The following is a 26,797-nucleotide window of genomic DNA, read 5'->3' as shown; positions in this document are numbered from 1 at the left end:
ACCAACAAGGGCAACAAAAAGGAAAATTAATAAATAAATATAAAAAATTAAAAAAACTCTAATGTTTTTATTCATACGCCTAAGAAATGGTTGTAGTCTATATAATAATTTAATTAATGCTTTCATTATATGCAGGACACTGTTGATTAATGTTCCCAGTTTGTAGTTATGTTTAACACTTTTTAAAATTTATTTTAATTTATTGGGGAATTAATGTTTTACATTCAACAGTAATATGGCTAACACTTTTAATGGTGTATTTAGTAATTTCACATTTATAAATTAATGTATAAATTAAAATTAAGACACTAAGTACTTCAAATTATTTAATTATCTTTACTTATTTATTGGACAGACAGAAATTGAGAAGGAAGGGGGTGATAGAGAAAGAAAAGAGACAATGGTCTTAGAGCCGGTGCAGTGGATAGAGCATTGGACCTTCAAGCAAGAGGTCCCGAGTTCAGTTCCCCAGAGCACATGTGCCAGTGATGTCTAGTTCTTTCTCTTACTTCCTCCTGTCTTTCTCATGAATAAATAAATCTTAAAAGAGAGAGAGAAGGGAGAGAGACAGACAGACACCTACAGCACCGCTTCACCACTTGCAAAGCTTTCCCCTTGCAGGTGGGGACCAGGGGCTTGAACGTAGGTCCTTGAGCGTTGCAATATGTGCGCTCAACCAGGTGCGCCACCACCTGACCCCAGATGTTAATTACTTACAGTGTGTTTCCTTACTCACAAAAGTCATTATTTATAACCACTTGTGGTGTTTATGAGCGCCCTAGTTGACATTTCTTAAGTTTTTTTCTGGGCATGTATACATCTCAAAGTCCAGGGAAACCTGAATGTGAGACTGGAATGTAGATTTTTTTTTTTTCAGTCTTAGAATCCTCATTTTTCCTGTACTTACCATCTTGTCTTTTGGTTTTCTTTTGCTTGGCTTGGGCTGCTTACTTTTTAAAAGACTGACATAATGTTGACTTACAAGACTGCTTATACAATTAGAGATTACAATTCTATGCCTCTTCAAAATGTGCGTTAGTGGATAGTTTTTTTTTTTTCTTTTTTCTTAACTAGATAGTGACAGAGAGAAATTGACAGGGCAGGGGGAGATAGAGAGGGAGAGAGACAGAAAGACACTTGCAGCCCTGCTTCGCCACTCATGAAGCTTTCCCCCTGCAGGTGAGAGGATTAAAAAAAGATGGGGCCAGGTGGTGGCACACCTGGTTGAGCGCACATGTTACAGTATGCAAGGACCTGGGTTCAAGCCCCTGGTGCCCACCTACAGGGTGAAAGCTTCAAGGCTGGGGTCTTGAACCTGGGTCCTTGTGCACTGTAATGTGTGCACTCAACCAGGTGTGCCACCACCTGGCCCCTAATGTATATATAGTTCTTCTTCTTCTTCTTTTTTTTTTTTTTTGCCTCCAGGGTTATTGCTGGGGTTCAGTGTCTGCACCATGAATCCACTGCTCCTAGAGGCTATTTCTCCCCCCTTTTTTGTTGCTCTTGTTGTAGCCTTGTTGTGGTTATTGTCGTTATTGTTGATGTCGTTCGTTGTTGAACAGGACAGAGATAAATGGAGAGAGGAGGGGAAGACAGAGAGGGGGAGAGAAAGACAGACACCTGCAGACCTGCTTCAGTGCCTGTGAAGTGACTCCCCTGCAGGAGGGGAGCCTAGTGGCTATTTCTTACCAACACAGCGTCAATCTCCTACCACTGCAGACACTGGGCCCCTCCCCCTCTCATTCCTACCCCCATAGTTTACTCAGGTCTGAAGACCCTGGCTAAGGGCTCAGGTTTTGCTCTATGCCTTCTTTTCTTTGTTTCCTAGTCCCCACATAGCAGTGAGTTCATAGAGTATTTGCATTTCTCCTTCTGAGATGTTTCTTGTAATATATTCTTCAGTTCATCCATGCTGTAGCGTACAGTTGGTATACATACAGCATATTTTTGAGTGCTTTTTGATTTTTATTTAATTCCCTATCATCTTTATTATTGGATGGAGACAACCGGAAATCAAGAAAGTAGGGGGAAATAGAATGGGAAAGAGACAGACACCTGCAGCCTTGAAGCTTTCCTAGATGATTTTAGTGGAATTTTCTGCTGCTTTCCTTGTATGTTGTCATGCTGTTTGTATGAAATGATAGTTTGACTTCTTCTTTTCCTATTTGGATCTCTTTTATTTATTTTTTCTTGTTTATTGCTATTCCCAAGGCTTCCAATACAAATGTTACATTATAGTGGTGAGAGTAGACATTTTTATTTCGTTCCTAAAATTAAAGGAAAGCTTTCACTTTTACACCATTGAGTATAGTGTTTGCTGTGGGTTTGTCCTGTGTAAACTTTATAATGTTGGAATATATATATATATTTTTTTCTCTCTTCATTTTATTGAGATCTTTTATTATAAATTATTATTTGATCATATATAATCAATTAGTCCCATTGTTGATGTGGTTGGTCTGTTACATTAATTAATTTTTGTATGTTGAACCATTCTTGCAGTCATGGAATAAATCTCACTTGATTGTAATGTTCTATCCTTTCAATATATTGTATAATTTGATTTTCTACAATGTTTTTAAAGATCTTTGTTCTTTGGGAGTTTTGGTCTATAGTTTTCTTTTTGTGTTTTTGTTGTTCTTATCTGATTTTGTCATCAAGATGATGTTGATCTAAAAAAAAGGTATTTAGAATTCTCTTTTCTTCACTTTTTAAAAATTCATAAGAAAAGGTATTAGGTTGTTTGTGAATGTTTGGTGAATTTAATAATACCATCTTGTCCTGTCATTTTGCTCTTGAGAAAACTTTGGGTTACAGCTTCTGTTACCTGACTTGTTACTGGTCTGTTCAGGTGTTCTGTTTCTCTTGGTTCGGTCATGAAATAGATTCTAAGAAATTGTCTATTTCCTCTAGGTTGTTCAGCTAGGTACCCCTTGTATCTGTGTAATGTCAGTGATAATTTCTACTATATTATTTTCTGATTCTATTTTTTTTTTGTTTGTTTCTCTCTCTCCCTTCTTTTATTTTTCTATGACTTCAGCTAAGGTATTGTTTATTCTATCGAAGAGCTCACTATTGGGTTCATTGATTTTTATTAAATTTCAGTATCACTTTCTGAGAAACTTGATTTGCAGGGTTGTTATCTCAGGGGTATATTTCCATATTTCTCCAACATCGGTGTCAGTACACCTCAGCCTGCTTCACCCCAGGTCTGCTGCAGTAGACCACAGTTCAGCTTCCCTTTGCTTTGCTTTATAGGGCCCACTAATGAGTGAGATTATCCAGTACTCATCATCTTCTTTCTGGCTTATTCAACTCCATAGGATTCCTTCCAACTCCGTCCATTTAGAGTAAAGGAGATGATTTCATTATTTCTAACAGATATGTGGGATTCCTAGTGTTCAGATACCACTACTTCCTTAACCGCTCATCTTTCATTGGACACTTGGATTGTGTCCAGTTTTGGCTGTTGCCAACAGTGCTGCCATGAGCATAGTTGTACACATATCTCTTCAGATAAGGGTTTTTATATTCTTTGCATAGATACCTAGAAGAAGAATTGTAAGATCATATGGTGAGTCCGTTCTGAATGTTTTGTAGAATCTTTAAATAGTACTCCACATGTTTTGGACAAATTAACGTTTTTACTAACAGTGTTAAAGTATTCCTTTCTCTCCACATCTTTTTTTTTTTTCCCCTGATAGAAATGGAGAGAGAGAGAGAGAGAGAGAGAGAAGGAGAGCCACTGCTCCACTGTACCACTGCTTGTGAAGCTTCCCCCCTACAGAAGGGGTTGGGGTCTTGAACCTGGGTCCTAGAGCATGGTGAGGTGTGCACTCTTCTGGGTGTGCCGCTTCCTGGGCCCTTCTTTCCATATTTTTTGAGGCAGCACTTGCCCATTTTGTCCATTCTCAAGAGGTGAAATGATATCTCCTGATTGTCTCGTTGTGCATTTATCCTATGAGCATTTTCCATAATGAATCGGGTTTGCTGAGAACTTTAGCATCTGTATTCATCAGAATTACGGGTTGTAATTTACTTTTTACGATGCCTCTGCCACCTTTTGGTACTAGGGTAATGGTGATGTCTTAGAAAGTGTTAGGGAATATTCCTGTATCTTAATTTTTTGGAGAAGTATGAGAAGTGTAGATAATAAGCCTTCCATGAAAGTTTTATAAAACTCATTGGTAGAACTATCTGAATTTGTTTTTAGGAATCCTTCTACTTACAGTTTCAGTTTCCTTGTCATTGGCCTGTCCAATTTTCTAGTTCTGCTTGGTTCAATCTTAAGAGGTTACATGAGTCTAAGAACTGATCCATCTTTTCGAGATTCTCCAAGTTAGCGACTTCTACTTCGTGTGTTATCCTTTGAATTCTTTTTGATACCCATTGTACTTTCTCCCCCTTTCAATCATCATTGTATTTATTAGGGTCTTTGTTCTGTTTTTCCATTGTGAACATGGCTAAGAGTTAGTTTTGATGACCTTTTTGAATAGCCAGGTGTCAGTTTCAATGATCCTTTGTATTGTTGGCTCTTACTTTTAATGCCATTGACTTCTGCTCTAGTTATTATTTCCCTCCTCTTACTTTTTTTTTTTTTTTTTTTTTTACCTCCAGGGTTATTGCTGGGGCTCAGTGCCTGCATTATGAATCCAGTGCTTCTGGAGGCCATTTTTTCCATTTTGTTGCCCTTGTCGTTGCTCTTGTTTTTTTTTAATCTTTATTTATTATTGTTACTGTTATAGCTGTAGTTGTTGAATAAGACAGAGAGATCGAGGGAGGAGGGGAAGACAGAGAGGAGGAAAGAAAGACAGATACCTGCAGACTTTCTTCAGTGCTTGTGAAGTGACCCTGCTTGCAGGTGGGGAGCTGGGGGCTCGAACTGGAATCCTCTAGTTCTTGTGCTTTGCACCATGTGAGCTTAACCTCACTGCGCTACTGCCCAGCCCCCCTTACTTTAAGACTCTTTTTTTCCTAAATATATCAAATGTGAGGCTAGATTATTTATTTGAATTTTCCCAGTCTTCTGATGTAGGCCTGCATTGCTACGAATTTTCTTACTACTGTTTTCATTGTTTCCTGTCTGATTACTTGTGTCTTTATTTTTGCTTCTTTCCCAATAATTTTTTGCTTACCACTTTGACATTCCCCTTGATCCCCAAGTTGTATACAGTTATATTCTCGAATCTCCGTATTCCTGAGGTCTTTCTTACTTTATTTTTTGTCATGGACTATTAGTTTAATTCCACTGTGGTCTGAGAAAATGCCCAGAATAATCTCAGTTCTCCCAGATACACTGATTTACTAGTTCCCTGACCCAGTGTATGGTCTGTCCTCCAGAGTGTTCTACTTGGGACACTGAGTTACTAGTTCCCTGACCCAGTGTATGGTCTGTCCTCCAGAGTGTTCTACTTGGACTCCAGTAGGATGTAGCTTTCACATCTTTGCAGTGAAGAGTCCTGTCGATGGCTAGTAGGCTTACCATCTCTATTTCCTCATTTTAGGCTCTTGTTTCCTTCTGTAATAATTTTTGTCTAGTTGATCTCTTTGGAAAAATAAGATGTTAAAATCCTCAACTATTACCGTCCTGCTATAGAACTGAACTTCTTTGAGTCTAGCAATAGTAAGTATATATATATGTTTTCATTTTTTTTCCTCCAGGGTTATTTTTGGGAGCTTGATGCCTGCACAATGAATCTACTGCTCCTGGAGGCTATTTCTCTCCCTTTGTTGCCCTTGTTGTTTTTTTTATCCTTGTTGTGGTTGTTATTGTTATTGATATCATCACTGTTGGATAGGAGAGAGAGAAATGGAGGGGGGGGAGACATGGAAGGGGGGAGACAGGGAGGAGGAAAGACAGACACCTGCAGACCTGCTTCACTGCTTGTAAAGCAACTCCCCTGCAGGTGGGGAGCCGGGGGCTTGAACTGGGATCCTTAAGTCGGTCCTTGCGCCTCGCACCGTGTGCACTTAGCCCACTGCACTACCGCCCGACTCCCATATTTATATTTTTTTATTGCTTTACTTCCTTAAAGTCTACTTTGTCAGATATAAGTCTGACTGCCCTGCCTTCCTCTGTGGCCTGATAGCTTGTATGATTGCTTTCCAACATGTCACATTGATAGTATGTTCGTCTTACTGAGTTACATGGGTCTCCTGAAGACCCCACATTTTGGGGTATCTGCTCTGTGCTGTTTGATGGATGATTTCAGTCTATTGAGATTTGGTGAAATTCATAAATTTAAGAGATTTCATTGCCTTTATTTTATATGGCTATTGAATGTTTTTAAGGAGTTTTTTATTTTTTAAATATATGAATCCCTTTAGAACTTTGTGTGGAGCATGTCTGTGATGATAGATTTCTTCAGTGGATTCCATTGGTTGCCTGTGAATCTTTTTATTCTCTATCAAATCCAAATAAAATGTAGCAGCATAGAGTATCCTTGGTTGGAATCCTTTTTCATTGAGCATTCTGTAAAAAAAAAAAAAAAAAAAAGTATCTCTTTCATTTCACTTCTTTCCTTGAGAGTTTCTTTTCAGTAAAAGAATAAACCCCGTCACATGGAGTTTCTCCAGTAAGTGACTGTTAATCTTGTTGCCCTCAGGGTCCTTAATCTTTAGAGATTGTCAACTGAATCATGTTACGTTTTCATGTTTGTTTTTGTTTTACCAGAGCACTACACAGTTCTACTTATGGTCATGCTGGGGTTTGAACCTCTGACTTCAGAACCTCAGACACGAACGTCTTTTGTCTAGCTATTGTGCTTTCTCTCCCTTCCAGTTATGGTGTGTTTTAACGTGTGTACGTGATTGATTTTGCTGGACAGTGTTCATGTTCATTGCATCTCTATTTTCCTCATAAGGTTTGAGGACATTCTGTGTTATTGATGTGTGTCCTTTCTTCGCACCCTGTTCTCTTGGGTAAACTTTGATGCAAACAGTACTTTCAAGGCTGTCCCATAAATCACTAATGTTGTCTTTACTGTTTCTTCTTATCTCTTAGTTTCTTTTTCTTCTTCTTCTTCTTCTTTTTTTTTTTTTGTCTTGGTGTTTGTTCTCTTATTCTCAAGCACAGTTTCTTGACCTTCAGCTCCTGTCATTCTGTGTTTGAGTCCCTCAGTGTTGTTCATCAGTTCAGCTACTATGGCCTTTAGCTCTTCATCTTTTTCACATTATTTAAAATTTTTAAAGATTTTAAAAAAAATATCTATTCCCTTTTGTTGCCCTTGTTGTTTTATTGTTGTAGTTATTATTATTGTTGTCATCATTGTTGGATAGGACAGAAATGGAGAGAGGAGGGGAAGACAGAGACGGGAAGAGAAAGACAGACACCTGCAGACCTGCTTCACCACCTGTGAAGCGACTCCCCTACAGGTGGGGAGCCGGGACCTCGAACCAGGATCCTTACGCCGGTCCCTGCGCTTTGCGCCACCTACAACTAACCCGACCCCCCACATTATCTAATTTTTATCATTCTCGTCACTTAGTGACTTTGAGGTTTCCTTTACTAGGTGTGAGATTAAATTGTCTGCTTCAGATTTGTCTTGTTTTCTGTGATAGGCCCCTAAATAGTTAGACCTGCACTTAACGTCACTCTGCTTATAATTTCATCCCTGCTAGTGCCCAAAGCTGACAAGCTATATCAGAAGTTCCAGAATAAACATGCCCATTATAGGATGATTAAAGCCAAACCACCCTTGTCTTCGTATTAAAAGTGCATATTATGAAACACCAAGTGGAATAAACGTTTTGTTGATTTCAGGCTACACGTGTGATGTGGACCCCGCCTCTCCGGGAAAGCTTTTCATACCCATTTCTTGTCCTTGAGATGTATATTTTAACTTTGATCCTCAGGTAATTATTATTTATAAATTAAAGACGGATAAAGTGAATCACATGTAAATTTCTTAAAATGTACTTTGACTATATTACTAAATGTAGACTCTTGTTTAAGTAACTTTAAGACAGACTGTCATGTTAAGAAGAGGTCCAAAACAATTACGTAAAAACTGCTTTCTACTTGTAAGTCTAGGTTCCAGATTTTAGCTAAGTGCAGGATATCTTATTTTTTTAAATTTATTATTATTTTTTAATTTTTCACTTTTGTTGCCGAGTTGTTTATCTATGTTATTGCTGTTATTATTGTTATTGCTGTCATTGTCGTTGGATGGGACAGAGAAAAATAGAGAGAGGAGGGGAAGAGAAAGACAGACACCTGCAGACCGGCTTCACCGCCTGTGAAGCGACTCCGCTGCAGATGGTGAGCCAGGGACTCGAACCAGGATCCTGATGCAGGTCTGTGGGTTTTCCAACATGTGTGCTTAACCCACTAAGCCACCACACCCAGCTCCCTTGCATTGTATCTTAATACTTGTGAATGTACATGTATATATATGGCAAGGACTCAAAGGCTTTAGGATACTACTAGCTTTTCCCCTCAGAGTTTATGGAATCTGACTCTGATTATTCTGTACTAATGAATTTTACAATTATAAGTTTCAGTGTGCAAGAATTATGTACAATTATTTATGAATATTTTTGAAATTAACTGAATTCTCTTAAGAGTTCAATGACAGTTACATCAGTTGTTTTGTGAACAAAATTTCTGTTGAAATTTTAGAAGCATTTCAGCAATTGAACATGCCAAAGAAACAACCAAAAAAAGCATTGATGTCAGAATACTATAAACTTTATTGTAGGAGTATGTTTGATAGAATGCTCATGACTTTTGAGTGAAATACTATCAATGTTTAACTTAATAAGGAAATAATATCAATATTTCTTCCATCCCTGTTCCCAGAGCATATCCTGTTTAACTTACTTATAACTGTTAGATTCTGACTATATTAAAATAACATAATATCACTTCTGTCTTTGTTAAAACTGTGCGGTTAATCGAGCAAATGTCTCTGTATACACACATACTAAAACATCACTGGTAATAGGAACCAGTCATATCTTTCTCTTTAATTACAGACCAGTTAGTGTACTGCTATGCAAATATTGAAAGCTTTTATATATTTGCTTAGAGAGTATAAGTAGTGTTAAAGTGTGTGTGACCACTGATCATGAGAAAGGCAGACTCGCACCTATTTTTGATATTTACACAACAAGTTCATTTTGGGATTGACTTGCAGGAGGGGACACTTCACGAGCAGTGAAGCAGGTCTGCAGGTGTCTGTCTTTCTCCCTCTCTGACTCTCCCTCCTCTCTCCATTTCTCTCTGTCTTGCTGAATGAAATAGAAAGAAAGGAAAAAAAAAAAAGCTTGTAAGTTTATGTATCTTCTCCATGTCAATGTCTTCACTCTGTATACTGCCTACTCTTGAAGATTGTGGTAGGAGAAGTTGCCCATTTAACCCACTTCATACCAAGCTAAATTCTCCAGAAGAATGGTTTATTTGCAATTATTTGTTATTTTTTAAATATATTATATTAGTCAACTCGTCAAGACTTCAGAGAATGAAATGTGCTAACTGAGAACATTCAGAACTATATTTGTGAGTCCATGTGCTAAATTTTGTAACAAGCCAAAAGTATTTTTATTTGATATAATACAGACATCTGAGTAATCAGTGGATGTATTTATAATTACTAGCACTTAACAAAATGCACGTTTTAAATTTTTTCTTCTAAAATGCATATGCCACTGTACAAAGATTCATCAAATTTTGTTGTGACCCATATAAACACAACAGTTGAAGTCTTATTACTTACCCAAAATATTTTGCTTGTACTAAGAAGTACTGGTGCATTTTTATGGTCAAAGTCATGGCTGCTGCTACAGTATATTGCACACGCACCATTTCTTTATACAGCAATATATAGTTACTTAAGTATATCCAAGAATTTTTCTTTATTGGGTTTTTGTTTTTAAATTGTTTCCTTAGTTTTTCTCATAGTCATTAAATTACCATGTGAACATATATGTTTTCCTCCTTATCCTTTTTAGTTTGTTTCTATTAGGAAACAGCTAAACCCTGACTTCTAATGGTGCTGGGGACTGAACCCAGAACCATTGGTGCCTCAAGGACCAAAATCTTTCTGTAGAACCACTGTGCTATCTCCCCAGTCTTCTTTCTTGGTCTGTAAACATGAAAGTGATGGTGGTTTATGAAAGTTGTTCCTGTGGAGCCAGCTGGGGGTCTCCAGGCAGAATACACACATCACTGTGCGTGCGTGAAGATTTGGGTTCAAGCCCCCAGTCCTCACCTTTGGAGAGGGGGCGGGTGTGGAGCCGTGCAGCAGGTGTCTCTGTCTCTCCCCCTCTCTCATTTGATTTGTTTCTATCAGAAAGGAAAAGAAATGGCCGCCTGCAGTAGCGGGGTTGCTGTGCAGGCACCGTGCTCAGGTGGCAGCAACAACAAAATCTGTTTATTTTTTAATACACTGCTACTTATTTAGAGTAAATATCTTGAGGTATTCATGTTCAGTTAACAGTCTGTTTTTGACCTTACTGAAATATTTTTAATGTCATACATAGTTAAGACGAAAATTAAGTTTGTGTTTAAACTATTTTATTTACTGATAAACTAGATATAACCTTTTATTTTAACCTCTAATGTTAATTGTGGAGCATTTTTATAGCACAAATATTTTAGATTTTCAAATGAACCTTTGAAAATCACCTGTATTTTGTTGTGTTACCTCGGATGTAGAGGAGGGAGTATGGCTGAGCGGAAGGTAGGGATCATGACATTTTATTATTTTGCAACTATCTTTCTGTTTGGTGATAGGCTGTTTTCAAAACAAAACTTACTTGTCTCAATTCTCTCCATGAAGGACTTCAAGCATCAATAGGAAGCTTTTTATTTCACTCTGTCTGTCCAACGTTGCTTTTATGCTTCCCTGGCAGTTTGCTCAGTTTATACTTTTTACACAGGTAAGATGATTTTAAACTAATGTAAGTTAAATGCTAGACATGCTAGGCTGCTTCTACAAAAATTTCAGATATTTGTGCCCCCCCCTGCAAAGATTTTTCAAAATGCAAAATAAAATGTATGGAAATACATTGGGAGTCGGGCAGTAGCGCAGCAGGTTAAGTGCTGGTGGCGCAAAGCTCAAAGACCTGCATGAGGAAATACATTATTCTGAAAAGTCATAAAAGTAAGATTTGTTGACACATCGATGAGAGAGCTATTAATGGTCAACGTTTGACTTTCTCACCCTATTATTTTAATTCATAGTGTTCTTCTTGTTGGAGATCAGATCTGTAAACCTGTGTATAGACTTCTCCTTTAACCTTCGCAGTCAATTTTTGTGTCAAGCTACACAGAATGCTAAGAGCTGTTGTTACTCTTTACTGTAGGTTTTGTTGGCTTTTGTTTCGCTGCTGCTTCCTCTCCCTTCTTCCCTGCTTGTGGTGGTGGTGGTGGTGGTGGTGGTGGTGGTGGTGGTGGTGTGTGTGTGTATGTGACGGGGGAGCAGGGGGTTTAATTTGAGACTGAGCCTCAGGCATGAGAGCTTATTTGCGTAACCATTATGCTGTTTGACCCCACCCCACCCCCACCCCCATTATGCCTCTTAACCAGCTAAGTGTTTTCCACTTATCTGAAGAGCAAGGTCTTACAGGATATCCCATTGCAAGTTCTTATCATGACGTTTATCACCTGAGTGAACTGAGGCCATATTCCATTTCCTTAGACAGTGAATGAGTAACTAATAAGAAACTTACTTGGGAACACAGAGTTAAAAAGGGCAGTTTTGATGAAATGTTGTGATACTGAGGTTTTTATCATCATCACTCCATTTTACCTAACAAACACCGACATCAACTTACATTAGCAGCAAGAAAAACTTCCCAGTGGTCCGGGAGGTGGCGCAGTGGATAAAGCTTTGGACTCTCAAGCATGAGGTCCTGAGTTCAGTCCCTGGCAGCACATGGACCAGAGTGATGTCTGTTTCTTTCTCTCTTTCCTCCTATCCTCCTATCTTTCTCAAGAATAAATAAATAAAATAAACCTTTTTTTAAAAAGAAAAACCTCCTAAGAAGTGTTGTGCTGCCAGTTGCCTCACAGAACAATTTCACAACCTCTTCTTAGTTGAGAGCACTCTCTCCGTTTTCAGGCTACAATAAAGAAAAAAAAAAAAAACGCTTTCATGAATCTCAATATGTGCATATGCCAACAGAGTAGAATATATTTCTACTGCATATTACTTTTTTTCAAACAAATCTCTTGACCCAGTGATGCTGATGAAACTTTTTTTTTTTTTTTTGGTTCTGAAGGTGACCTGAAAGTGATTTACAGATAGAGTCTACTCGAAAGAAGTACAAAGATTCTATTTTTCTATTTGTCTTTTGTAGAGATATAATTGGCAAGTTATGTAAATAGAAGGTATACAAAGAGCTGGTTTTGTATATTATCAGATGGCAGTATAATTGCCATTGTTCCTTCCTCTGCAAAGATCAAGTATTTCTCTCTCCCTCTCTCTCTCTCTCTTTTTTTCTGGTTAGAACACTTAAGGTTTAGTCTCTTGGCAACTGTCAAGTATATAGTAGATTATTCACTGTAATCACTGTACTGTGCATTGGACTTCCAAATTTTATTCATGTTTTAGTTGCAAGTCTGTATCCTTTCTCCAACACTGGTCTTATAACTTTGGCCCCCTTCCCCAGGACCTGGTAACCACCATTCTTCTCTCTGTTTTGTTTTATTTTGTTTTCCTTCAGCATTAACACTTGGGCTTGGTGCCTACGCTATGAATCCACTGCTCCTAGAGGCCACTCCCCCCCCATTTTGTTGCCTTTGTTGTTGTTGGATAAGACAGAGAGAAATGGAGAGAGGAGGGGAAGACAGAGGGGGAGACAAAGATAGACACCTGCAGACCTGCTTCACCACCCGTGAAGTGACCCCCCCCCCCGAAGGTGGGAAGCTGGGGGTTTGAACCAGGATCCTTATGCCGGTCCTTGCGCTTCATGCCCATGTGTGCTTAGCCTACTGTGCTACTGCCCAGCCCCTATTTTCCTCTCTTTTCTATCCCTACTTTGTCTCAATAAGTGCACATCTCCCTGGAAAAATAAATAAATATTGTCTACCAGTTGGCCTTTCCTGGTTAGTTTGATTGTTGCTACACTAGTTAAAGCACTGTTTAAATTTTATCTACACATGAATTAAATAATAGAGAATAAAACTGCTTATATAATAATTTTATAGCTTTAATGCCCTTAATGTACATTTCTTTAAGATGCATATATTCATCCTTGATTTCAAGAGCAAAAAAAATGATCTAAGGGCTTGAAAAACTTAGAACCCTATTTTTGTCTCCTGGAAACAAATGTTAATCTACCCTCAGACCTACTAACCTCAAGCGGTCTGTATAAGCTGATGAAATCTTTCTGATGGCAAGAATAGAAGTTAGTTGTCTTCATTTTTCACAACAGAGTGTCTCTCTGTTGCTGGAAGCTGTATGAGAATGCTCTCTTCAGCAATTCAAGTAGCAATATGGGAAACATTTTCACCTGTGAAGTTTTTTTTCTTAACCAAAGTTTAATTGTGATATTTTAGAAAAAAAGTGGTGTAGATCTTCCTATCTTAACAATAGTGTTCTTTGGGAAGAAGGTATAAGAAACTTTATTCTGAAGGAGTCCCATCAAGTGGATGCTACTGAACTCCCCTTATAGATTAAGACATTGTGCCTTGGGGGCTGGGCGGTAGCGCAGTAGGTTAAATGCACATAGTGCAAAACTCAAGGACCAACGTAAAAATCCTGGTTCAAGCCCCCGGCTCCCCACCTGCAGGAGGGTTCACTTCACAAGCGCTGAAGCAAGTCTGCAGGTGTCTATCTGTCTCTTCCCCTCTCTGTCTTCCCCTCCTCTCTCCTTTTCTCTCTGTACTATCCAACAACAAGAGCTATACAACAATTAAAAAAAAAACAACCCAACAACAAGGACAACAAAAATGGGAAAAAATGGCCTCCAGAAACAGAAGATTTGTGGTGTAGGCACCAAGCCCTAGCAATAACTCTGGAGACAAAAAAAAAAAAAAAAAAAGAAAGAAAAAAAAGACAGTGTGCCTCAAAGATTATGTTAAACTTAAGTTCTCCCAAAAATAAATAGCTTTTTCCAGCTTCAAAGCAAGAATACTTTCCATAGTATTCTACTGCATCTCTAGGGAGCCTTATCTCTTCTCTGTTGTTTACATATTTGGCTGTATTATTTACTTCTTGAAATGACATTAACTTTTATGTAACATTAATGAAAGAACTACATACTGGGAGAATACTTCTTTCTGCACAGTCTAAAGAAGTATAATTTTTCTGTTCTATTGTCCTGGTTTGTTTTTCCCTACATAGGACTCTATATATGAGGGGCCCGGTCATGACACACTCAGTTGAACGCACATGTTACTATGACAAGGACATGAGTTCAGGCTCCCGGTCCTCACCTGCAGGGGGGGAAGCATCTGAAGCCGTCTTTTTAGTAAAAGGCGAAACATTTGTACGATCTGAAGAGAAACCAGAGTATATGAAGCTGTCCTTTTTACTCCCTTTCACTCCGCTCCCCCAATTTATCTCTGTCCTGTCAAGAAAGAGGAAGGGGAAGGGGTGGCACAAGTGTGCCGCTGGGAACAGTGGTACTGAATTCAGTGATAACACTGGTGGCAAAAATAAAATAAAATAATAAAATAAAAATCTAGTTGATACATTTTTCATGACCAGTATAAAAATTAATTTTCCTTCATGATTAATTTTTACCTAAATTTAAAATTATTTAACTGTTTTATTTGCTTATTTCAGTTACAAGTAATCTTTTTTAAAAATTATTTTTATTATCTTTATTTATTGGATAGAGACAGCCAGAAATCAAGAGGGTGATAGAGAAGGAGAGAGACAGAGAGACAGCTGCAGCACTGCTTCACCATTCACAAAGCTTTCCTCCTGCAGGTGGGGACCGGGGGCTTGAACCTGGTCCTTGCACATTGTAATATGCATTGTAATGCGCTCAACCAGGTGCGCCACCACCTGGCCAGTTTCAAGTAGTTTATATACTTATAAATATAGCTTTTAACCAATGTTTTCATCTTCTGACACATACAGTTTCATGTTGGATTATTGTATCATATGCTGTATATCATTTATATCCTTTTTTTTATCCTTCCTTTGTTATTTTGTTTTGTCCTAACCTATCTCCCAATTAGTAGAGTCTTTGACTGTACTTAACCTGCTTTCAAATTCATTTCTGACTTATTAATACTGATTATCGGAATGAATAATAGTTAGGAATTTTCCATTTGGTTTTATCATGGCTTCTAAGACTCTGCTAGGATTTTTTTTCCAGTCTTTTATAATTTCTTTATGTATGCCAAGTGTGAAGTCTGTGGGTAATGATACTAAACATTAGGGAGTGTGTAACAGAAATAAAAAGCAAAGTGATCCAAAATGTCGTGTTCACTATTGAAGATTTCTGTTCGTTCTCTAGTGATCGCAAACAGTTGATTCTTTCTCTTACTTTTTTTTCTCTTTACCTTGTTAGTAATCTATGACTTTCTTATAGGTATTTGTTTTTTCCTTGTTCTGTTTCTTGCTGACTAGATTGTTTCAAATTAGTTTGATTACCATTATTGTAGGTAAAGCATTCTCTTAGATTTACTTTGCTTATGAGTAATGACTATCTTTTCACTTTTGCTCTTTCATTTTTTTTAAATTTCAGATAGCTTCATTATTTCCCATGTATGTTGTGGGTTACATTGAGCCAAGCAAATTTCAGAAGATCATTTATATGAACATGGTAACATTTTGAATACATATCAGTAAAATATTAAAATAAGAGTTCAGGGTTTGTAAAGCTAAGGTTTGTAAATTGAATAATTCTGTCTTATAGAATGACCTCTCTGTAGTAGTGTTTAATAGATGTGATGTTGCTAATATTCAGAAAGAGGATGAGAAATGTACACTATAAATGCCATTTTATGGTAAACGTACTTTAAATTCAATCACAAATATTATGCATCCTCTAAAACTTTGGATTTTTTTAGCGTTTGATTTGTTATTATTGCCACTATGTTTGAAACTATTTTATAAGTCCTAAGATTCTTAACATTTTTCTTTTCTTTTTTAAAAAACATTTTATTTATTTATTGGCTAGAGACAGATAGAAATCAAGAGGGGAAGAGGAAGATAGCGAGGAAGAGAGACAGAGACACCTGCAACACCTGCTTCACCACTGGTGCCCTACAGGTGGGGACTCAGGGCTTGAACCTGGGTCCTTACACACTGTAACATGTGCACTCAACCAGGTGCACCACCATCTGGCCTCTGATTCTTAACACTTTTCATGAACACATCACTCTAATGTTTGCATTTTTTTTGTTTTTATCTTAATTTAAAACATAGCTTCTGTAAGAAAATAAAAACAAATGTCTTTTAGATAAGATAACATTAATGATAAAATCATCTAGCAAGATAAAATTAGGGACTATTGCTTATAACTAAATTTCTCTTTCATACTGCTCCTAATGATTAATTGGTTATTTTTTGTTGTATTGTGTCAAGTAAAAGAAAGAGAAAAATTATTATATACAAAATTTCTTGTGTTAAAATGCATAGGACTTGATAAGATCTTTTTCCTTCAAAAATGTATTTCTGTTGTTTTTGCCCCCGAGTTTATCACTGGGGGGAGATACTTACACGATGACTCTGCCACTCTAGGCGGCCATTCATTTCTTTTCTGTGATAGAGGGTGAGGCAGAGAGAAACAGAGAGACACACCTGCTGTACTGCTTTGCCACTTGTGAAGCTTCCCCCCAGAAGGTGGGAGCCAGGATCTCATACATGGTAACATGTACGTTCTTCCAGGTGTGGTACCACCTGACCCCTTACTGATTTAACATTGGTTTACGAATCATATAAGAATTTAGGAGCATAGTTAGCATAGTTTCTTCTCTCTCTCTCACCCTCCCCCCTACCCCACACACAATTACAATTAGAATTAAGTTCTTGTAGCATTACACCAAATAATACTTTCTTCCTTTCCCTCCTCTTATCCTGTCCTCTTCCCTCTAACCACCATGGTGATTTTCGTAGACTCAGGGTATCAGTTGGGTTGCTATTTGCAGGTTTGCTTTAGTTATCCATAATCCACATCTAGGAGTGATCTTTCATTTTTCTGACTTAGTTTCGTCTAGCATAGCCATCTCCTCCTATGATCGGTTCCATCCATTTTGTCCCAGGCATTACAGTGTTGTCTTTTTTTTCTTTGCCTCCAGGGTTATTGCTGGGCTCAGTGCTTGCATCATGAATCCACTGCTCCTGGAGGCCATCTTTTTCTCCCTTTGTTGACCTTGTTGTTGTAGCCCCGCTGCGGTTCCCATTGTTGCTGGTGTCGTTCCTTGTTGGATAGGACAGAGAGAGGAGGATTAGACAGAGAGGTGGAGAGAAAGACACCTGCAGACCTGCTTCACCGCCTGTGAAGCGACTCCCCTGCAGGTGGGGAGCCAGGGCCTTGAACCGGGGTCCTTACACCGGTCCTTGCACTTTGCTCCACATGCGCTTAACCCGCTGCACTACAGCCCGACCCCCCAATGTCATCTTTTTAATGTGAGTGGTATTTCATTGAATGTATTTTCCATAATTTCTTTATTATATATATTTATTTATGTTTATTATTGGATAGAGACAGAGAAGTTAAGAGGGGACAGAGAAAGATAGAGAGGGAAAGAGACAGAGAGACACCTGCAGCCCTACTTCACCACTTGTGAAGCTTTGCCCCCGCAGGTGAGGACCAGGGGCTTGAACGTGGGTCCTTTCACACTGTGATGTGTGTGTTTAACCAGATGCACAGCCACCTGGCCCATAGTTTGTTTATTTAGTCATTAGTTGAAAGGCATTTAGGTTGACTCAGTAGTGCAGCTACTATCATGGGGATTCATGTATCTTTAGATATATGAATAACTTAGTGTTATTATGTCCTTTGGTTGTGTGCCTGTAAGTGGTATTGAAGGGATGCAAATTATTGCCATTTTTATTTTTTAGGGTCTTCATACTATTTTTCATCAAAACTTCACCAGTTTGCAGTCCTGTTGAGTTCCAGTGTTCCTTTTTCTCTATATATATCCTTGCCAGTACTTTTTCACAATCATCTTAAATTATTTATTTAGTTATAACTTATTTATTATAGACACAGAGAATTTGAGAAGGAAAGGGGAGGGAAATAGGAGAGAGAGAGTGTGTGAGAGAGAGATACACAGCATTGTTTCATCTTTCATGAAGCTTCCCATTGCAGGTAGGGACGGGGGGGGGGGGTTGAACCCAGGTACTTGTGGATGGTAACATGTACTCTACTGGGTGAGTCACTTCCTGGCCCCTTTCCCAATATTTTAATATGTTATTCTCACATTTTTAATATGTATATGGCATAAGGCCTATTTATTAATATTCCGTATGCCTGTAAGTATATATTAGAAATGATACAGAGAAATATATGCTTGATGTGTTATGGTATATGTCTAACAACTATTAAACCTGTGTTTCTTGTCTTCAATTTTTAGATTTCAATTCTCCTTTGTTTTGTCTTAATGTTTGGAAACCCAATGTATTTGTCTTCCTATTATTTTTCATCTTTGTTGACGACATTGGTAAGTATTTGTTAAGCTCATGAAAAAAAAATTATCTGTCAAATAGGTTTCCTCATTTATAAGTACTACAAGTAATTATAAGGACTATAAGTAATTATAAGGACTATAAGTAATTATAAAGACTGTAAGTAGGGCCCTCTCCTGATCATAACTTATCTGGAAAAATTTTTCCCAAGTAATATTCTTTTTCTATTTCAGTCTTGACAAAGTGTGTAGTATCACACAATTTTTCTTTCCCTTTCTTTCTTTCTTTCTTTCTTTCTTTCTTTCTTTCTTTCTTTCTTTCTAAGATTTTATTTACTAATGAGAAAGATAGGAGGAGAGAGAAAGAACCAGATGTCACTCTGGCACATGTGCTGCCGGGGATCGAACTCAAGACCTCATGCTTGAGAGTCCAAAGCTCTATCACTGCACTACCTCCCAGATCACTCTTCTTTCTTTTTTCCTTCCTTCCTTCCATCCATCCATCCATCCTTCCTTCCTTTCTTTTCTTTTCTTTTTTCTTTCTTTCCAGTTTCACTTTGTTGAGGAAATACTGCTTTATAAGATTGCTGTTTGCCTTAAGGATACATTTCATCAAGATAGATATGGTATGTTGTAAACCAAGCCATTGCCTTAAAAATATGAACCACTTTACAGATCTGTGTGTCATCCTTGCACAAGGGCTACACGAATCCTCTGTCTCATCCTGATTTCAGCATATGTGCTGCTGAAGCAAGAATTATAATTTACATTTTAAGCATGTTTCTCTAGTAAACATTTTTTTAAAAATAATCAACTACCAGTAAGACTTTTAAATATCCATAGTGTATTGTAAGAATGAGCTCTTCTCCCCCTTCTGAGTCACTTGAGTAAGCCGACTGCTTATCGCAGTGACACTGCCCCGCTCAAAGCGTGTTTGGAACTCCTCTGAATTGCCTTCACAGACTGTGTCACGTTCTTTTGAATATCCTCCGTGGTGACAAATCTTCATCATTCAAGGGTGGATTTGATTTTTGGAGACGAGCAAAGTCTTGTGAATAAGGTGGGTTATTGGACTGGGTAATTTAGATTTGATCAAAATCTGGTGTGACAATAAAGTAATAAGACTGATCTTACTGATTTTTATTACATCTTTAATGAAATTACCTCTGAAGGCAGTTTAGAAAGGAGTTCCAAATCATCTTGAGCAGCACCTGCATAACTAGAGTAAGGGTATATAGCCTCCTCATATGACTTACATTTTGAATAACACTCGTTTGGACATAGATTTGGTATGGTGGTGAAGTAACTGAGTTTTATTACTTTATGGTCACACTTGTGATGTTCATAAACTAGAACCTGAAATGTTCTTTTCTGTTGGTGATGTCCCTCTCCACAGTAGTCAGAAACATCATAACCACAGGGCTAATCAGTGCAGCACCTTCCCAGATACGGTGCATTGATCTACTTACGTCAAAATCCTAGCATCACGAAAACAAATCGTACTTGCTCTTGGATGCAGTTTGCTCGTGTTTTGTCGAAAATTTGACATTCGTGTTCACCAGAGACACTGGCCTATAGTTCACTCAGTGTGTCCTTTCTTGGATTTGGATTCAGTGTCATGCTGGGCTCCCTAAAACATATTTGGAACAATTCCCTTCTTTCCAGCTTTTAGAAAGATTTCAGAAGTGTTGACTGTAACTCTTTAAATTTTCAGTTGATTTTTATCAGTGAAGCCATTCTTCTTATCTTTGCCAGGAACTTTTTTTACCCCCATTGATTTAGTTTCTTTACTAGTTGTAGATCTAATAGATTTTAAAAAATTTTCTAATGATTCCAATAATGGATCCATTTCTTTATTTATTGGCATGTGGTTGTTAATAAAATCTCCTATAGTCTATTTTGCTTCAATGTTGCTGTAAATGTTCTTCCTTATTTAGCATGATCCTGGGCAGAATTCCATCCTGGCTGAAGTAACAAGTAATGTTTTGGTGAATATTACTATGTTTCTAAGAACAAGAAGTACACAAAAGAGTTATACTTGGAAGTTGTCACTTCCTCCTACCCCTCCTCCCCATTATCTATACTTGACTTTTCACACAGTCCTCCTTATTTGTTGTATCTTGAAATTTTAATTAGTCTTTTTTTTTTTTTTAGCTATTTGTCTTATAATTTTACTTTATTGCCACCAGGGTTATCGCCGGGGCTTGGTGATGGAACCCACAGAATCCACAGCTCCCAGATGCCATTTCCTTCTTATTTTTCCCCCTTCCTGTTTCATTTAACAGCACAGAGTAGTTGAGATGAGAGGGAAAGATAAGAGAGGAAGGGAGACATCTGCAGACCTGCTTTACTGCTCATGAAGCGTACCCTCCTGCAGGTGGGGAGCAGGGGCTTGAACCTTGGTCTTTTCGCATGGTAGTTTGTGTACTTTCTGGGTGTGCTGCTGCCTGGCCCCCTTGTTTTTTCACTTTTATGATAATAAATATTAAACCATATTTAATATACCAATGCTTACTTATATGATAGGTATCATATTATAGACAGTATTTTGCATGTTGATTTTTCTGCCTATCCCCCCCATCATTTTCTAGAGCTTTTAAAATTCTTTTTCATAGTTTATCTTATTTCTTGATGTCTGGCTCACATAAAATTTAGCCACTGTGTTGGAACCTGTGTCTGGGAAAGTTTATGTTGCTTCCTGCATTTTACACTTATCAGCAATGTTTCAGTGTGCAAGCTGGTGTATCTATGTTTTGTTTTTTTCTCTTATCTTAGAATCTCAGAGATTCTGGTTTATGTTGGACACTCTTATACTAGGTAGATGTTACAAAATTCTAAATCAACTCAAAATAATAAGCAGGTCTTAATATTTCAGTTTCTCTGAGAAAAAAAAAATTTTTTTCCTTTTCTAAATTTGGGAGTAAACACCTTCTTGCCTCGAGGGAGTCATTGAATGTTTTGTCAGTTCAGTAACAAAGGCAGGTGACATGCACAGACATTTCTTTCTTACATTTCTTGAGGCTAGTAAGTTTAAGATCAAGGTACCAGTCACATTGTTCTTAGTGGTGGTTTTATTCTTGGTTTATTCTGTATGCTCACATGGTGGAGAAGATTATCGTCTCTCTAGTCTATCTTTGTATAAGGACACTCATATCATTCACGAGGGCTTCACCCTCACGGCCTTCTGGGCTGTCAGAAAAATCATGGTGCGTGTTTGCATAGAACACAATAAACCAGCAGTACTTCACAAAGGCCCCCACCTTAAATATAGCACTTTGGGGTCCAACTTTCAAATTTTGATTTTGAAAATCGAGGCATCTGAAGTTCCCAGCTGCCTGAGTCCCAGTTACAAGCTCTTACCTTTCCTCATCTCAATTCTTCTCTCGCTCTTGCCCCTTTTAGTACTACTGCATGGCTGCCACTTTCTTCCAGTCTCCCTTCCACATTGCCGGATGTTCTCACCCAGTGAAAGTCATCTTTCCTCTGGAATGTGACACGTCCCTCTTCTTCTTACAACTTCAGTCAGTTTAAAATGAGTTTCAACTTTAAGGTCTTTCATCTGGAAATTCAGAGAGGAAAGATATTCATAAAAATTTGGCTCTCTGGTTTCCCTGAGAAACTTGCATGTGTACTTGTGTGAACTTCCATACATACGTCCCTTCTCAGAAGGCTCACCCTACAGAAAACACATAAGGTCACTCAGAATGAATGTGATTTTAGAAGCACTTTTTGGTAGACAAAGCATTTTGGTCTCATCCTAAGGAAATTTGCCATTGCAGACTTTGAAAATCAAGTTAAGTAGGAAAATAGCTATTGATAACAATATACTTATTACATCTAGATGTTTATTTAATTGTTTCATTCTGTATCATATGCATTCTAGGTGATAATTCTAAAAAGAAATAAAATTCACAGAATGGGAGTATCTGAACTCAACTTTTGGGTAAGGCTCACATTTTAAAAGACAGTATTGTCAATCTCTTTATTTCTTTAAATTGAATATTGATTACACTTAATTTTTGAATGACTTGTAATTTATAAGTTTTATGGATAGCTAGTTTCATCAGGGAGTAAGCAGCACATAGTAACTAAATAATAACAGTATTTAGTAGCAAATAATTTCAATAAATTAATTCATTTTGGCACTAATCTGAATCTTTTGTCACAGTGCTATCCTCACACTATCTTGCATTTTTACATTTCTACTTTCATTGAGTTTCTCTCTTTATATTTACTAAACATTCCATCAAAAAAGTCTCCTAGTTCTTCACCCATTTTTTTTCCTTTTGTTTTTTTCACATCTGTCGATAGATCTTGCTTCCAACTTTGGACTCCTTTTTGTCTTGTTACTGTTTTCTCTAGAATCATCTAGTTCCCTCTAATTGAACTTGCTACTAACTAGTCTTTAACTTATTTCTCGACACATGGTTTGATGACTTGTGTTACTAATATGTGTGTTTTATATCCTGGCAAAGTAAATAGATACTGCCATTACTAATTCTCACAATAATATCAGGCAATATCAGGCAGGTGAGATTCAGTTTTCTTTGGGTGTTTGATATATTCTTCTATTAAAACATAAAGTCTACTCTGTTGGGGGCTGGGCAGTAGCGCAGCGGGTTAAACGCACATGGCACGAAGCGAGAGGACCTGCATAAGAAACCTGGTTCAAGCCCCTGCAGGGCAGTCGCTTCACAGGCGTTTATACAGGTTTGCAGATGTCTGTCTTACTCTCTCCCTCTCTTCCCCTCCTCTCTCGATTTCTCTCTGTCCTATCCGACAACAACAACAATAACAATAACAAGGACAACAAAATGGAGGGAAAAAATGGCCTCCAGAAGCAGTGATTCATAGTGCAGGCACTGAGCCTCAGTGATAACCCTGGAGGCAAAAAAAAAAAAAAAAAAAACCCAAAAACTACTGTGGTGAAGATCTCTGCGTTTACATAATATATAGTGGAACAGTTAGAGTAAAATAATAAGTTAGATTTCTACTTAGAATACAGAAGAGAAAAAATGGAGTGAGTCTTCACTTCTCACACGGGAGGCATTTCCCTGCATCTAGAGGAGAGTCATGGACGCCGTCATGCACAGACAGGACTAGATTCTGTGAGCCTCCACACATGGATGTTTAACTTCTGAGAACTTGGGCAGCTGCTTTTTTTCTTTGTAAACGCTTAAGCCAAAAAAAATATTATCAATTACGAGATTTTCATTTACCAGTTGACTTCACAAGAAAGTCAATGTTGCATTCTAGCCAGGTGCTGCAGGCTCACTTTGTATCCCCTTACCCCATTCTTAGAATCAGCCATTCTCAAGAAGCTACAATTAGTTTTAGTATAGAATGAGTATCTACAAAATAATACCCGGGTCCTGAAATGATAGATATGAAAATGATATGCAATCTCTGCAGAGTAAGTAAGGAGGTCAAAGACACCTCTAGGGTGACTTCACTCATATAACTAAAACACATGAATTTGCAAAAAAAAAAAAAAAAAAAAATAGCTGAAAAACTGTTTATAAGATTTTTATAAGCTTTTAAAAGATATTATTTACTTAATAATAAGAGACATAAAAGGAGGGAAAGAGATGCAGAGAATCACTCTGGTTCAAGTGCTGCTGGGGATTGAATTCGGGACCTCGTGCTCCAGGGTACAATGTTTTATCCACTGCTGACGGACCAAGTCCTTAAGATTTTCTGAGAAATATGCTCATTTTGGGGGGGAGGAGGAGCAGAGAACTTTGGTTGTGTGTGTGGTAGAGAACTATACTCCTGTAACCTTAAAACCAAAAAAAAAAAAAAAAATTAAAGAGATCTGGGACCTAAGTATCCTCACTATCATGAGCGAGGTCTTGACACCGGTCCTCTTGATTGTATGAAAGTATGTGTGCGCTCACATTCATGTATGTTTCTACATACATATAAAGTCACGGCATCAGAACTGTCCTTGCTGTTTTAGTCCAGTTCTTTTAAGAAGATAGTCTGGCTTGGGACCCAGGGACTTAAAGGAATATACAAAAAGATTGTCTCCTCCTGAAGACAATGAATCTGAAACAAGAACAAGTAGAGAAGAGATACTCTGGAGACAGACCTTTGAGCTCACAGGAGTAAAATGATAATAGGGGACCGGGTAGTGGCACACCTGTTTGTTACAATGCATCAGGACCTGGGTTCGAGCTCCCAGGCCCCACCTGTAGGGGAGAAGCTTCACAAGTGGTGAAGCAGGTCTGCAGGTGTCTCTCTGTCTCTCTTCCTCTCTACTTCCCCCTTCCATATTGATTTATGGCTGTCTCTGTCCAATAAATAGAGATAATTTTTAACAGTTTTAAATTTTGTATATATTTGTTTTCCCTTTTGTTACCCTTGTTTTTTTTTTGTTGTTATTGTAGTTATTATTATTGTTGTTATTGATGTCACCGTTGTTGGATAGGACAGAGAGAAATGGAGAGAGGAGGGGAAGACAGAGAGAGAGGGAGAGAAAGATAGACACCTGCAGACCTGCTTCACCGCCTGTGAAACGACTCCCCTGTAGGTGGGAAGCTGGGGGCTTGAACCAGGATCCTCTTGCCAGTCCTTGAGCTTTGTGCCACGTGCGCTTAACCCGCTCCACTGCCGGACTCCCTAAAAAATTTAAAATTATTTATTGGGTAGAATCAGGTAGAGGAATCAATAAGGAATGGAGAGGTAGGGAGGGAGAAGCAGAGTCACATGCAGCACTGCTTCACTGCTCATCAATCTTTTCCCGTTTGAACCAAGTGGAACCTAGTGGGACTCTTCTGGGATTGGATGCTTGGACCAGGGTTCTTACAAATAGTAATATGTGTACCCTACCAAGTACACTACCATCTAGCCCCTATTTTTATTAAAAGATTGTTTTTATTTATTTATTTTTATTATTTTTTGTTGATTGGATAGAGACATCCAGAAATCCAGAGGGTAGGGGGGAGATAGAGAGAGGGGGATAGAGAGGGAGAAAGAGAGAGAGACAGAGAGACACCTGCAACCCTACTTCACCACCTGCAAAGTTTTCCCCCTGCAGGTGGAGCCTGGATGCTGGAACCCGGTCCTTGCACACTGACTGAGACATGTGCTCAACCTGGTGCATCACCATCCGGCCTCTTTATATTGACTCTGTATCTGCTACTTTACAGAATTTTTTGATGATTTATAGCATGTTTTGGTCATGTCTTTATGGTTCTGTGCACACTGTCTTACCATCTGCATATAGTCACAACTTCACTTCATCCATTACAATATGGATTCTTTTAATGTGTTTTCCCTGCCTGAATTACATGACAAAGATGTACAAAACTAAGTTGAACAATAGTGGTAGTGAGAGTAAACATCATTGTCTCATTTCAAGTCCTAGGGAGTAAGCTTTCCCTTTTTTTCCCCCACTCTAAATTATCCTTGACACTTGTTGACAAGGAGAACCATGTGTAAGTGAAAGCCACTGGTTAATCATCAAACTTTTTATAAAAGAACTTCTGCTTCTACAAAAGAATGTTGAATTGATGTTTTATCATACCAAATATTTTCCTGTTTCTGTATGTCTGAGGATGCAGTAGAAAAATGACAATAGGGAAAGTGAAGGTATCACTTCCTCACTAGTTACTTCCTTTTGTAAATATTACCACTAATATACTTCAGATAATTAAAATTTTCATCTCATTAATTATGTAATTGAGCATTTATGGAATTTGTAATTTTTTAAATGTCTTATTTGTCTTGTTTTTCTAGCTGATTCAGTGTTTTGCTTGGTTCTGTGGAACAATCATTTTGAAACTTCTGACATCTAAAATGTTAGGTGTTTCAGACCATGTAAGTATTTTTTAGTGAAAACAGGAACATTTATATAAATATAAATCGTTAAATATAAGACTTTGAAACTGTCTACTTTTGCTTTTCACTCCATAGAATCTAAGTACCTGCTTAAAATTAGTACTAAAACCCTATAATTCAATTATCTTTTCCACAAGTCAAAAAAAAAGTTTGTGAATGAGAACTGCCTTAGCACTGTAGGAAAAATAACACGTTTTTCTATCACTATTTAATTTTATTTAAAAATACAACTATTTGATATCATTCACTTACTGTAGATGTTAGTATATGAATTATCATTAGCATTAAAATATAGAACTCAATAGTATTTTTTCTAAGTAAGGTATAATAGTATTTTTATAATGAAAGTGTAAAATTAAGGTAGTACAGTGGATAAAGCATTGGACTCTCAAGCATGAGGTCCTGAGTTCAATTCCCAGC

The 26,797-nt window shown here is 37.8% G+C and overlaps 1 protein-coding gene and 1 pseudogene across 1 annotated transcript in view; one reads left to right on the top strand and one right to left on the bottom strand.

Annotated features, from left to right (window-relative positions):
* DPY19L2 (dpy-19 like 2) overlaps window positions 1-26,797 on the top strand; it is a 77,348-nt gene that overhangs the window by 30,396 nt on the left and 20,155 nt on the right. Inside the window, exons 8-13 of the mRNA XM_007523397.3 lie at window positions 7,763-7,854; window positions 10,782-10,881; window positions 15,649-15,726; window positions 18,485-18,571; window positions 22,419-22,478; window positions 26,276-26,356. Coding sequence (XP_007523459.2) covers window positions 7,763-7,854; window positions 10,782-10,881; window positions 15,649-15,726; window positions 18,485-18,571; window positions 22,419-22,478; window positions 26,276-26,356 — 498 coding nt within the window. The remainder of the gene's footprint in view (window positions 1-7,762; window positions 7,855-10,781; window positions 10,882-15,648; window positions 15,727-18,484; window positions 18,572-22,418; window positions 22,479-26,275; window positions 26,357-26,797) is intronic.
* LOC132540051 (U6 spliceosomal RNA) lies at window positions 19,189-19,289 on the bottom strand (annotated as a pseudogene).

This window comes from Erinaceus europaeus, chromosome 8 (genome assembly GCF_950295315.1).
Source record: "Erinaceus europaeus chromosome 8, mEriEur2.1, whole genome shotgun sequence".
NCBI lineage: Eukaryota > Metazoa > Chordata > Mammalia > Eulipotyphla > Erinaceidae > Erinaceus > Erinaceus europaeus.
Note: the sequence above shows the minus strand (reverse complement) of the source record. Positions and strands in the feature narration are given on the sequence as shown.